Source organism: Ammospiza caudacuta, chromosome 4, assembly GCF_027887145.1.
Source record: "Ammospiza caudacuta isolate bAmmCau1 chromosome 4, bAmmCau1.pri, whole genome shotgun sequence".
NCBI classification, from domain to species: Eukaryota; Metazoa; Chordata; class Aves; order Passeriformes; family Passerellidae; genus Ammospiza; species Ammospiza caudacuta.
In genome coordinates this window covers 76,264,044-76,278,182 of record NC_080596.1, presented here as the reverse complement: position 1 = coordinate 76,278,182, position 14,139 = coordinate 76,264,044, and the positions used below count along the sequence as shown (strand labels likewise).

Here is a 14,139-nt window from a genome sequence, read left to right as displayed (position 1 = left end):
GGGGGTTTTGCACCCCAGGGATTTGGAGGTTTTGCACTCAGGGGTTTGGGGGTTTTGCACCCCAGGGTTTGGGGGTTTTGCACCTAAGAGATTGGGGTTTTTACACTCCAGGAGTTGGGGGTTTTGTTCCGCAGAGTGTGAGGGGTTTGTCTGCCCAGGGTTTGGGTTTTGGCACCCCAGGGATTGGGGGTTTTTCCACTCCAGGAGTTGGGGCTTTTGCTCCCCAGAGGGTGAGGGTTTTTCCTCCCTATGGCTGGGGTTTTGGCACCCAAGGGTTGGGGTTTTGGCACCCAGGGTTTGGGTTTTGGCACCCAGGGTTTGGGGTTTTTCCTCCCTATGGCTGGGGTTTTGGCACCCAGGGTTTGGGTTTTGGCGCCCCAGGGTTTGGGATTTTGGCACCCCAGGGTTTGGGGGTTTGGCACCCCAGGGTTGGGGTTTTGGCACCCCGGCTCAGTTCCCGATAAGCACCATGAGCACCCCCGTGTTTGCAGCGCGGCTTTGCCCTCGCCTCGAGTTTTATTGCTGCGATGTCTCCCGGGGCAGGCAGACCTGCCGTGGCTGAGCAGGAGCGCTCCCGTCTGCCGCGGGCGATCCCAAACGCGGTGCCAGCTGTGGATGAGGATTTTATCCCGCTTCGGGGCAGGAACCAGCATCCATCCCCAGGCAGCCAGGCTGGCAGCAGCTCCCCGGGGAGGGATCCGGGCTGGGGACACCGCGGGGCGGCTTCGGCCGACGCTTCCCGAGGTAAGGATATTGTGGTTCATTGTGGTTTATTGTGGTTTATGGTGGTTTATTGTGGTTTATTGGGTTTCGCTGTGTTCCCAACCCCGCGGCTCTCCGAGAGGCTGCAGGAGCGCGGGTTTGGGGGTGGAAGGAAATCGTGCCCTGGTAAACGCCGTCCTTCCGAGGGGAAAGTTGGACAGAGGGAAGGAGGGTCAGTGCAGAGGGAAGGAGGGTCACTGCTGCTCCGAGTGCGTGCTGCACTGGTGGAAGCATCCCCAGGCATTTCCCCTCCTTTATCACCGCCTCCCACAGCTGGACGAACAGCTGGCGCTGCTCAGCAATCACCGAGCGCTGCCGCTTTCCCATGGGGAGGAGGAGGAGGAGGAGGAGGAAGAAGAAGAAGAAGAAGGAAAGGTGTGTGAGGTCCTGGGGCAGGCATTGCTCCCTGCTGGTTTGTGCCTGATCCAGCAGAGCAGCAGAGCCTGGCAGCAAGTAATTCCCACTAATATATTTCCAGTTTTCATCATTGCTCTAAGATTTTCAAGTGCAGTCAGCCTTGAGATTGCAGAGTTGGGGGTTTTTTTCTCCCTCTCTTGCCATCAAAATACGCCTTTCACTGATGAAATTAACCTTTAGCTTGGGATTTGTCTGCTGAATACATTAGGTCAAACTTTCTGGATGTTGAAGGGGAGCAGAAATGGTGGAGTTGCTTTGCTCAGGCAGCCTCAGAGCAGAATCCAACCCGTCGGTTTTTTGAAAGGAGGTAAAACCATAAAATCAAAAAAAACCAAAAAAAAAAAAAAAAAAAAAAAAAAACAACAAAAAAACCCCAAACAAAACAAAACCAAAAAATCCAAAACAACAAAAAGGCCAGTGAAAACTCTAAAGCATCTGAGATCCCCAGGGAAACTGGGAAGATCCCACATCATGGTACAACTGGGCATTTATCCCTTTGGTTTAAGGTTTCTCTTACAGGAAAGACTGAAGGACTGATGTACAAAGAGTCTGGGCTATCCCAGCAGTGTAACCACAGGGGCTGCTGCAGCTCTCAGGAGTATTTAAGAGCTCCAATATTTTAAGCTGAGGAAGTGGGGAAAGATGGCATTTCCTGATTTGTCCCAATAATTTCCACAGAGAGGTTAAGGTGGTGTCATCCCTGGGTTCCCTGTGATGACAATTCTCCAGGCAGTTTGAGAGCAGCATTTCTTAGTTAACTAATTTAATTTAGCACACTTTGGATAAAGGTTGGCTTCTCAGTCAGAGGCAAAAGGATCCAGACACCCACCTTGGGCTGCTTGGCTCTGACAGGGACTGGGGATGAGATTCCAGGGGCTCTGACAGGGGATTTTTAAAAGGGATCAGGAGCAGCAGGATCCTGTTTTTGCACCCTGAATTAGAGTTCAAGGTGCAAACGTGAAGTTTCAAGAATCCATCATCTCTTGGTTTTATAGTTGGAGACACGGATGCCAAATAAAGACAGCCTTATTTCCAGTCCCTCAGTCCCTTTGTGTTGATAAAAAGAAAAAAAAAAATGTGACAAAAGAGTGTTTCTCTGGGGTTTTGTGAGTGTGGACACATCTGGTTTGGTGCACTGCCATACTCCTGGATGTGTCCTGCATTTAGGACAATGCTGCTGTGAGTTTTTCACTGGAGCAGACCTTTAACCCAGGCTGAGATGGTGCTTGAGGAGCACAAAGAGCTGGCAAAGAGGAGTTCTAATAACCATGTCCTAATTCTGCTCCAAGTTTGAGAGTGGTGTGTGTTCACAGAGCACTGTGAGTAATGATCTGCTTTAATTAGAGTCATTCTAAGGCTGATACAAACTTAATGACCGTGTGGGAGCAGTCATTCTTTGCAGGAAGGTGCGACTTCAAAACCTTCTTGTCTCGGTGTTACACCTAAAAAACCTCAAATAATTAATCCAGAATTCTCATCCATCATTCTCATCTACCCATGAACAAAAATTTGACAGTGATTTTTAAAAACCTGAGACTGAATGTTTTAAACTTTAATTTTTGACATAGTTTTATTGGGTTTTTTTAAACACTGATTTTCCATCAAACCTGATGTTTTGCTGTTCCTGTTCAGGAGCCTCTCCTAATGCTGCATGCTCTCCTTGGAGAACTTCTGGTTCATAGGGTGGTGCTCAAGTGTTTGAACTGGTTAGGGTCAACTCCAGGTGGGGTCAGAGGGCATTTTCCAGATCTTGTCGAGGTGCCAGAGGTGTGAGGAGACCAGCAGGTGTGGGAGATGAGATGGAAGATGGCTGTGGAGCAGGGAATGGCCCTTGGAGAGGCGCGTTCTGGAGCCTGGCTCCCGTGTGGCCATGTGCTGTGTCCCTGTGGATTTCCCACCCATTTCCCTGTGGATTTCCCACCCCTGTCCATGTGGATTTCCCACCCCTGTCCATGTGGATTTCCTGCTTGTGTCCATGTGGATTTCCCGCCCTTGTCAATGTTGATTTCCCACCCCTGTCCCTGTGGATTTCCCATCTGTGTCCATGTGGATTTCCCAGCTGCATCCCTGCAGATTTCCCACTCATGTCCCTGTGGATTTCCCACCCCCATCCCTGTGCATTTCCCACCTCTGTCCATGTGCATTTCCCACCCATATCCCTGTGGATTTCCCACTCATGTCCATGTGGATTTCCCACCCATATCCCTGTGGATTTCTTATCCTTGTCCCTGTGGATTTCCCAGCCATGTCCATGTGGATTTCCCACCTCTGTCCCTGTGGATTTCCCACCTCTGTCCCTGTGGATTTCCCATCCCTGTCCATGTGGATTTCCCACCCCTGTCCCTGTGGATTTCCCATCTGTGTCCATGTGGATTTCCCAGCTGCATCCCTGCAGATTTCCCACTCATGTCCCTGTGGATTTCCCACTCATGTCCCTGTACATTTCCCATCCCTGTCCATGTGCATTTCCCACCCCTGTCCCTGTGCATTTCCCACCCGTGTCCATGTGCATTTCCCACCCGTGTCCCTGTGCATTTCCCACCCCCATCCCTGTGCATTTCCCACCCGTGTCCATGTGCATTTCCCATCCCTGTCCATGTGCATTTCCCATCCCGCTGTCCCCGAGCTGTCTGTGTGGAACACACGGGAAGGAGAACAGCCTGAACAATCCGTTCTGCCAGGAAATGTGGCTGCATTGAAACCCAGCTGTTCCACAGGAGCTCCTCCAGCCTGATGCCACCCTCGGTGGAGCAGTTAGGAAGAATGGCACACATTATTATCCTCTCTCCTGGCAATTGTGGGAGAGCTGGAGACTGGATTTTTTATTTTATTTTATTTTTATGGGGTGTTACCAGGATGTGGAATGTTGTCCAAGGAATATTTTCATTAGGACTGAGGTACTTAAGACACCCTGCAGACTGAGCAGTGCTGGCCCAGGGGGCTGCCTGACATGATGTCCAAAAAACCTGATTATTCTCAGTGCTGGAGGAGCAGCAGAGCTTCAGGTCTCAGCCAGTGGCTCCCAGCTCCAATGAGGAAGGGTTTTCCTTCTTTATTTTTTCTTTTCTAGACAGCTTGACTCTTTTCTTAATTTTGTTTTTAATTTTTTTTTTTTTTATTTTTTACTTGAAAGAAAGGAAACCACTAAATCCATCGTATAAACAGAAGTCAGGGGATGGAGCTGAGGATTTTGAAGGATGAGTTGGTGCATGAGCACATAATTACATCCAAGAACAAGGGCACTATTGCTTTCAGAAAATGCAGCCCAGCCTCACAGTTGTGTAGGAACGCTTGGAAGAGCTCAGCAGGTGGAAAAGAAACACCTGGGTGATGTAGGAATTCTGGAATGTTTTCAGTATAATCCCTCATGGTGAGGGCTTTTAAGGACATGTAATAGCCCTGAATTAAGAAGAAAGTTCCCTGTGTGGAAAAAATGTGGGAAATGGATTTTTAGAGATCTACAAATCCATTTCCCACATTAAAATACTTGTCTGAAAGGTGACATGTAGGCGGGGTAAGTGCATGGTGAGTGTGAAAAACGGCAATCACTCGTTTTTAAAATCTTAAAAGTTTAATAGTAGTAAAATGGTTATAAAAATAGTAATATAATTAGAGTAATTATCATTTGGACAATTAGAATTTGGGGCAATATGAGACAATAAGAACAAAGAATTACACAGAGTCCTGGTACCTCTTTCTGGGCAAAATAAGCCTGAAAAGGGACCCACGTTAACAGAGGATTAACCCTTAAAAGCAACAGCCTGTTGCATATTCATACACCTCTTACATGATGCATAAATTCCATTCAAACACAGGATTCTGTCTGGTGTCAGCTTCTTCCTCTGAACCCTGACAGCATCTTCAGGGCTGAGCAAGGTGGGAAGAAGTTCATTTCTTCTGATAATGGAGCAATAAATTCTTATTCTCTGGAAGATTCAGGTGTCCTGTGCCTGCTATCTCAGTGCAAGTCCTCTCTTTAAAAGCAGTATCTTACATAGGATAGTTTCTATTTTAACCTTATGTTATAACCTAAAACTATATTCAACGCACTACTTAAGAAAATTAATACAGCATAACTTTCTAACAGAACACATATAATATTCATTTTCATATTTGTGAAAAGCCAATCATAAAAAAAGCATTTTTCACAGTGAGGTCAGGGATGCTCTTCACAGGGATGATAGGGGTTGGGATATGTTGGGTTCTAGAGACTGTGAATCATGAAATGGTGATATTTACAGACTCACTTTAAAAGCTTTATGACCAATCACACAAAGCAAAAGCACATTGACAGTAGATTTATCCAACCACTATAAGCACAGGTACCTTTGGTTAAACAATGCTTGCTTATTTCGAATACAACACCTGCTTGTGAGCCTTCAAACACAATGCACACAGCTCCATTATCAAGCTTAGAACTTCCTAATATCTCACTAGATAAACGCTTCTGCAGCTTAGGGAGTTGTTCTAGACAAGTGTTAATACACAGACCATTGTTCTATTTGTCCCTACTTTTCTACTTACATATTTTTTCTGCTGACAAATCTCATGGCTGCTGCTCATCTCTAATCACAGCTCTGCTGTCTCTGAGGCTGCCTTCTGCAGCTTTCCCAAACCCCTCTGATTTCATGGATTCCCACACAAGGAGGTGTTTCTTTGCAGGGTGCAGAGCTGAGCTGTGGAAGTTGTTGCTGTAGGAGGTGATGGATGCTAAAAGGTTGCTGGGCCAGAGGGGAAGCAGGACAATTTCATGATTCAGAAATCATTGAAACCATCTTAAGAGGTAATTCTGGACCATAGGCTGCAGGAAGGACAAGGAGATGTTGGGAACATTTTGCTGCCTTGTTCTTACACCCATCCTAAGACAAAGTCTGGTCCCTGTGAGGTGAAGCAAGCTGGGCTACAGGGATGTTATCCAGGCCCACCCTCACACTGCACTCAGAAGATGTGGATTCACCTGAGGGTCCTGTGGAAGCAGATCCTGGTCACAGGAGAAGTGATGATATTTAAATATAGCAACTTTTCATCAGGAAATATTTCTATAACTCTCTTTTCCCCACAAGTTTTGTCTTTGTGTTCCCTCAGCTACACCAGTGAGCTTTGAAGTGCTGGAGTTTTTGCAGGGCATCATTCCCACCTACCTGTGACACCACTTTGTAAAGTCTGGGAACTGAGCTGTGGACACAAACATGTGGATTTCCTCAACAGGAAAATCCCCAATTAAGGAGTTGGGAGCATCACCTCCCATCTGGGCACAGAGGGAACCTGACTGTGGGGTCAGGGCTGCACCTGAGACACCTCAGGGTGATGATCCTCCAGCCCAAGTCATTCTGTGATTCCACACTTCTGCTCCCTGTGCAGCTGCTGGCAGCCCTGCTTGGCCATTCAGGTTGGAGGATGGAGCTGTGGCACTAAAAAATCCCCAAAATTCAGAGTGTGAAACAGCACCAGGACAACCCAGGGCACGGCACAGACTGAGCAGTGGGGCTGGGCAAGCAGCCCCAGCTGCTCTGGGGGTGGCAAAGATGGTGATGAGAATAGAGAGCCACAGAATGGTTTAGATTGGAAAGGACCTCAAAGATCATTTAGTTCCAGCCCCCACATTATGTGGACTTGGCATGCTGTTCAGTGGGATTTAGCCCAGCCGCTTTCATTTTTTGATTTCAGTTGTTTTCTTTCCCTCTCTCTGCTCTCAGTACATTTCTATTTTTTTTTTTTCCTGGTCTCATGCTTCATCTGATGATGCATTTTCATTCACAGGAGGGCTTTTAATTGCTGTGAAGGACTTCAGTCAATGCTTCACATTTATCTCACCCTCAGGATTTCAGACACTTCTAATGGGCTGCTAACCCAGGACACAGCCACAGCAGGGTGTGTGGATTTTTCCTGGAGAAAATGAAGCATAAATATTATTTCCAACCTCCCTTTCCCACACCTACAAACCATCACTGAGGTAACTGTGCTTCTGCCCTTTTAGATTTTCAGATTTTAGCAGCGGGAAGATGCTGACGGACAGGAACGGATCCTGGCTCTCCAATTTCTCCTCTGCTGCCTCCTCCTTGGCACGGGGAGGGGTTGGGCTCCAGGAGGTGCTGGTGGGGCTCGTCCTCACCCTCATCGACGTGGTGACACTGCTGGGGAACACCGTGGTGTTCCTGTGCCCCGTGGTGGAGAAGAGGCTGCGCACGGTCACCTACATGTTCATCATGTCCCTGGCCATGGCTGACTTCCTGGTGGCCTGCCTGGTGATGCCCTTCAGGTGAGGAATGCCTGGGAGCACAGGAGCACAAATGTCCTTTTCCCCTGAGCAATGTCACCGTGGCATTTTCTGAAAAATCCCTTCGCCGGGATTACTTGGCTTGGCAAGCTGAGAAGCCTCAGAGAAAAATGAAAGCAATATTATCTGATCTGCTTCTCCTGTGTTTGCTGCTTTGGGATGTGGTTTGGACATTGTTTATCAGTTGGTCATTGTTTGATTGGTTTCATGTGAATTGTTTTGACTTAATGACCAATCACCATCCAGCTGTGTCGGGACTCTGAAGAGAGTCATGAGTTTTCAATTATTATTTTTTAGCCTTCTGTCTGTATCCTTTCTCTATTCTTTAGTATAGTTTTAGTATAGTATGAATAATATAATATAATATGATATTATATGATATGATATGATATAATATAATATAATATGATATGATATAATATGATAATATAATATAATATAATATAATATAATATAATATAATATAATATAATATAATATAATATAATATAATATATAGTGTAACATAACATAATATAGTATAACATAATATATAATATAACATATAATATAATATAATATAATATAATATAATATAATATAATATAACACAATATAAATATAATATTAATATATCAGCCCTCTGAGAACATGGAGTCAGATTAATCTCTTCCCTCGCCCTGGAGCCCCTCACAAGCACCACAGAGCAGGGCTGGGATTCACCTGCTGGGCTCTCCAAAGGGCTGAGCTGTGGGCTGGTGGCTGTGTGTGCTTCCCTGTCTCTGCTCTGTTATAATCCCTTGTCATGCACGCAGACATAATTTCCAAGGGGATTTTTCCTGCTGGCCACGCAGGGACCCTGGCTGCTGATCTGAACTTGATTTCCAGCTTTGTATGTGGAGCTCCAGTCGTTGCTCCCCCTTCCAGGACCAGCCCTGCATATGGGATGTAAGGGATTTATTCAAGATAAGCTGGGTAATTTAGGCTTCCCCTACATTTCATGGAGGAAGAGGCTCTGGAGAGGGCAGGTGTCCCTGCACGAGGTTTATATTTGTGGGAGCTTCACTACCTGGCTAAAACAGTGAAATAAAAGCAGAAAGCAGCTGGCTTGTGGTCCTGGCTGTCTTGTCCTGCAAAGCAGCCAGAGGTTTGTGTAAATCAGGGAGCTGCACCCTGAGTTCATGGGGCAATATGAGGAAGCTGAACTATTTCCATTTTCTATGCTTGAGTTCTCATTGGGCTGCCTATTTCTTTGAATTTGGCACTGAAAAACATTGTCCTAACAAGCAATTACAAACTGAGTTAAAAGGTCATAGTATCAGGTGAAAAAAAAGCAGCTAATGATGTTCTTTTAGAAAGACCTTTGCTACTAACTTAGATTCTGTGCTTGATGAACTTAAAGCTCAGGTTCTGAAATTACAGAACCATAGTGTGGATTGGGTTGGCAGGGACCTTTAGGGGTCATTTAACCCAACCCTGCACTGAGCAGGGACACAGGCAACTGGAGCAGGTTGTTCAGAGCTCCATCCACCCTGGCTTTGAACACTCCCAGGGATGGGGCAGCCACAGCTTCTCTGGGCATCCTCACTGTAACAAACGTCTTCCTCTATCTATTTTGAATCTACTTTCAGTGATGTTTTACTTAAAGAACAAAAACACAAGGGGCAGCAAAGATGAGAGCGTGGCTGGTGCTCTGTGCCCCTCCTGGTGCTGCCTGGTGGGGATCCCTGGCAGCTCCTGGTGGGGCCCTGCTGAGGAATGGACCCTGCTGGCTCCATCAGCCTTGGCCTGCCCTGCTCCTGTTGTTCCACACTTTCCCACTGCTTTGGCTTCACATCTGTGCTGCTCCTTTGGATCTCAGTTTGCTCCTCGGTTGGCAGGTTATTAAGTGCCAAAGGGAATGGAAAGAAATGATCTTAGGAGGCAGTTTGGCTCAGGAAAATGTGGCAGAAGGGAAAAACAAATTTGTCCTTGGTGTCTTAATTTCATAAGAGTAAGATTTTTCTTTTGTTCCTGTCTTGGCTGGTTTGCAGGAGTGAGCTAGGCTCGTTGTCTGAGTACTCCAGCCAGTCTGTCATTTCCAGGCTGAATGTTTCCAGCTATTCTTTTCCTCTGCAAGCAAAAGGGCAAGGCAGGGGTGACTTCATTGTGTGGGGGCTTTTTTGCCTTTTACAACTTCTTCTTCTCCAGCAGCATTTCCAAGCTGCAGAGACCTTTTACCTCAGAGGAGAGGGGTCAGGTGTCCATCTCCCCACGCTGTGAGGATGTCTGCAGGCCAGGTGTGTGCAGGTGAGAACTGGGCACCTGCTCACCTGGGATCTGTGAGCAAGGCTGTCCCCACAGCAGCACATCTCCCTCTGGGAGGCCAGGGCACACTCTGCAGCATCTGCAGCATCTCTGGGGGTCAGGAGGGCTCTGAGCAATGGCAGAGCAGCCCCAAGTCCAGAGCTGAACCTGTGCTCCAGTTCAATGCCTCATTTCCCTCTGTAAAAGAGCCATGGAACCTTTCCATGAGCGTGCTGTGGATCCTCCATGCTGCCCAAGGTGTAGGGACAGGCTCTGCTGTAGCTTGCCTGGATTTTTGCACGGAATCCCACATGACAAAGAGCTGCTGAGGGCTGGGACCCTTGAGCAGCACTGTCCCCATCTACAGCAGTTGCTGTGCTCTGGAACACCCTTCACAAATCCATTTAGTGAGCTGGTGTGATGAGATGTAGCTCAGGCATTGCTTTCTGCCATCAGGGTGAATCTTTCCTCCTTGCTGGACACCTGAGCACTGCAGCTCAGCAGCCATGGGCTCACTGTGTTTTACCAGCAACCGGGGGAGTTACAGGATAATTAAAGCTTTGCAGGACCAGGGAGTTACCCATTAAATTCCCTGACAATGGTGATTTCAGCAGCACCTCGGGAGCTGCAGAAAGCTGGAGAAAGAAAGAAGCAAATGGCATCTCAGTGACTGCCACAGAAACATGCATCAGCCTTCCTACAGCTGCCATATGTTCCTTCCTTCACTGCTCACTTCTCACAGGCCCCTCTTGACTTTGTTAGCAATATTTTTGGTACTGTGTCTGTTTTTGCTGCTGTGTTTACCTTGCTGAGGCATTTATGAGCCACATAATGTACAGGCTGCATGGGCTTCCTCCTCGGCTGTTGTTTTGTATTTTTTAAACCAAGAGTGGAAATCCTTCCTGGTTTTGAAGCATTTGATTGGGTGTGAAGTGAGTTTCCTGGAGATGTCCCATGCCCCAGGAATTGGGGAGAAATCATAAAAGACTGTGCTGTGCCAGGCACTGGGAAAAGGCTGCGATAAATAAAGCTGTGCAGATGTAAATTTGGGAAGCTTTGTGGGGAAAAGCACCTCTCTCAAGGCACTTAGGCTGCAAGAAGCACAGCTTTGCTCTTGTTCAGTCATACTCTAGGTGTGGGGTGCTGTCACTGTCATATTTTCTGGAAAAATCCCCTTGCCCTGGATTTTTCTCCTGGGAAGTTGAGAAGCCTCAGAGAAAAAGGAAAACAATATTATCTGATTTGCTGCTCCCTGTTTTGCTGCTTTGGAATGTGGTTGAAGATTGTTTATCCAACAGGTAATTGATTGATTGGTTTCATGTGAATTGTTTTAACTTAATGACCAATACCAGTCAGGCTGTGTTGGACTCTGGAAGCAGTCACAAGTTTTCATTATCATTCTTTGTAATCTTCTGTCTGTATCCTTTCTCTATTCTTTAGTATGGTTATAATATAATAATATAATATAATATAATATAATATAATATAATATAATATAATATAATATAATATAATATATATGCCTTCTAAGTACATGGAATCAGATTCTCAATTCCTCCTTCATCCTGGGGACTCTGAAAATACCACAGGGTGCTCCTTTTTCTGGGTTGTCCTTGGAGGATGAATCCCTGCTGTCTGTGCTGCCCACCTTTAGTACCTGTGTGATAAAATACAGCATTTCCTCAGTCACAAGGAAATAGAAACAGAATGGTTTGGGTTGGAAGGAACCTTAAAGATCATCTTGTTCCTTCCCTGGGCAGGAACACGTTCCACTAGACCAGGCTGCTCCCCCAGCCTGGCCTCATACACCTGCAGGGGCTGCACAAAGAGCCCCTCCAGCTCTGATTTCCACCTGTTTTCTCTCCCAGCATCATTTACGAGGTCACAGGGATGTGGCTCTTTGGAAAGCTGTTCTGCAAAGTCTGGATCTCCTTCGACGTCATGTTCTGCACCGCATCCATTGTCACGCTGTGCTTCATCAGCCTGGACAGGTACTGCTCCGTGGTCACCCCCTGCCACTACTCCAGGAGGATGTCCCGGGGCAGGTGAGTGCAGCTGCTCCTCCTTTTGGCTCCCTCCAGGCTGTCACTGGCCATGGCCTGTCCCTCTCATATTTTCTGAAAAATCCCTTCGCCAGGATTACTTGGCTTGGCAAGCTGAGAAGCCTCAGAGAAAAATGAAAGCAATATTATCTGATCTGCTTCTCCTGTGTTTTGCTGCTTTGGGATGTGGTTTGGACATTGTTTACCAGCTGGTCATTGTTTGATTGGTTTCATGTGAATTGTTTTGACTTAATGACCAATCACCATCCAGCTGTGTTGGGACTCTGGAGAGAGTCATGAGTTTTTCATTATTAATTTTTAGCCTTCTGTCTGTATCCTTTCTCTATTATTTAGTATAGTTTTCGTATAGTACGATATAATATAATATAATATAATATAATATAATATAATATAATATAATATATATAACATAATATATATAACATAATATAATATATATAACATAATATAATATATATAACATAATATAATATATATAATATATATAATATTATATAATGGAGTCAGATTCTCAATTCCTCCTCCATCTGGAGGATCCTGAAAATACCACAGTAGCCTACATTGATGTGAGGCTGGATGAGCTCAGATCATTCAGGTGCTGCCCAGAAGCAGAGTGATGTGGGGAAAGGAACTCTCACCATTTAAAACTGCAGAAAATGCCTGATGTGGTGTAGGAGAGAACAAGGTGGATGCAGCTGAGGGGATTGGATGGTGCTCCAGGGAGAATATTTTTCAGCTAAGGAAGGGTTGCAAAATGGGGTAGAAACCAGTGATATGGGCTGAGATGGGCCTACAGGTTTTTCCCTGCGCAGTCATTTGACGGGAATTTCATAGAATCAGAGAATGGCTTGGGTTGGAAGGGACCTTAACGATGACCTTGTTCCATCCCCCTGCTGTGAGCAGGGACACCTTCCACTAGCACTTGAGCCAAGTTGCTCAAGCCTTGGCCTTAAACATTTGCAGAGATGGGGAAGGACTTTAAGGACTAGGTGAAAGGAGACCCAGAAGGATGCATGTAGCAGTAGTCCTCCCTCTTAAACTCACCATCTTTTCTGAAGTGATATTCAGGGAAAACAAGGAGAGTTCCTGAGCTCCCATGAGGGTTTCATGTGAAAGGGTGAAATGAGGACTGCAGGGTGGGGAAAGTCATGTGAGGGAGGGCAGAGAGGACACTGCAGCAGTGGAGTGCTTTACAGGGTGGGTTCAGGCACGTTTTCCCCACTCTCACTCTTGCTGTGCGTGATTTGTGGATCACAGGCAAAGAGAGGAAGGGGCTCTGTGTCCCCCCCTTGCAGATTCTGCCATCTGGTGTCCATCAGCTCCATCCTCATCAGGCCCCACAGGGTGAGATAATGGCCAGGTACTAAAGCTGAAAGCAAAAATATCTACGTGCTGTTGTTTCAAATACTAACAAACATCTTGTGTGAAACCTAACCTCATCTTTGCTCAGCCAGCTCTGAGCACTCCTTGAGCTGACTCCAATTCTGTCGACTACAGACCAATTACCCAGTTGTTAGAGATACACAAGTCTGGACTGGTTATAGTCCAGCTTTTTCCCTTCTGCATGCCCTGCTGGACTGCTCAGCAGCGGTATCCCACACAGGTTACCATGGGGATTGAAATGTACTGCTTGTTCTCAGCCCAAAATTACTCAGACCCTCCCTCCCTCTTTCCTTTTGCAGATGCATCGTGATGACCTGCATGGTCTGGGTGTATTCCTCCCTCATTTCCTTCCTTCCCGTCATGCAAGGCTGGAATGAGATCCCCGGGGTGGACTTTGATGCGGGCAGGGAATGCATCTTTGTCACCAACTGGGTTTTTGCCATCGTGGCTTCTGCCCTGGCCTTCTTCCTCCCCTTCATGGTCATGTGCAGCATGTACTTCTTCATCTACCGAGCCTCCCGCCTCAAGGCCACCCGCATCATGTCCCAGACGCTGGAGATCCACTACCACCCCAACAGCAAGAGGCAGAACCACCTGCAGCTGGAGAACAAGGCCACGAGGACCATCAGCATCATCATCTCCGTGTTTGTGCTGTGCTGGCTGCCCTACTTCGTGCTGAACGTGTGGCTGGCGGCCAGGGGCAGCGACTCCACCAGCTCCGCGCTGCTCGGCACCTTCAAGATCATCACCTGGCTGGGCTACTGCAACTCCACCATCAACCCCCTGCTCTACGCCTTCCTCAACAGGGACTTCCAGCACGCCCTCAAGAAGCTGCTCCTGTGCAGGCGCAGGTCTCAGGTGGATGTTGGGGAAGACATGGTTTCCATAGCCACCTTTTCCAAGACCGCTCCCGAGCTGGAATACAGCGCGGCGGTGCCCAACGGTGCCCCCAAGGGCAAACCCAAGTCATAG

At 46.9% G+C, this 14,139-nt stretch overlaps 1 protein-coding gene across 1 annotated transcript; it reads left to right on the top strand.

Moving 5' to 3' along the window:
* Positions 1-527: 527 nt before the first annotated feature.
* LOC131557287 (histamine H2 receptor-like) lies at positions 528-14,139 on the top strand. Its single transcript, XM_058804359.1, has 5 exons — positions 528-744; positions 6,265-6,322; positions 7,157-7,438; positions 11,590-11,766; positions 13,467-14,139. The coding sequence occupies exons 1-5, from the start codon at positions 528-530 to the stop codon at positions 14,137-14,139; spliced, it is 1,407 nt and encodes a 468-aa protein (XP_058660342.1).

Coding starts and splice junctions, on each gene's coding strand:
- LOC131557287 (XM_058804359.1), top strand. CDS start 528: ATGTCTCCCGGGGCAGGCAGACCTGCCGTGGCTGAGCAGGAGCGCTCC. Junction 745..6,264: donor TTCGGCCGACGCTTCCCGAG/GTAAGGATATTG, acceptor GTGTTCCCTCAG/CTACACCAGTGAGCTTTGAA. Junction 6,323..7,156: donor GGCATCATTCCCACCTACCT/GTGACACCACTT, acceptor CTGCCCTTTTAG/ATTTTCAGATTTTAGCAGCG.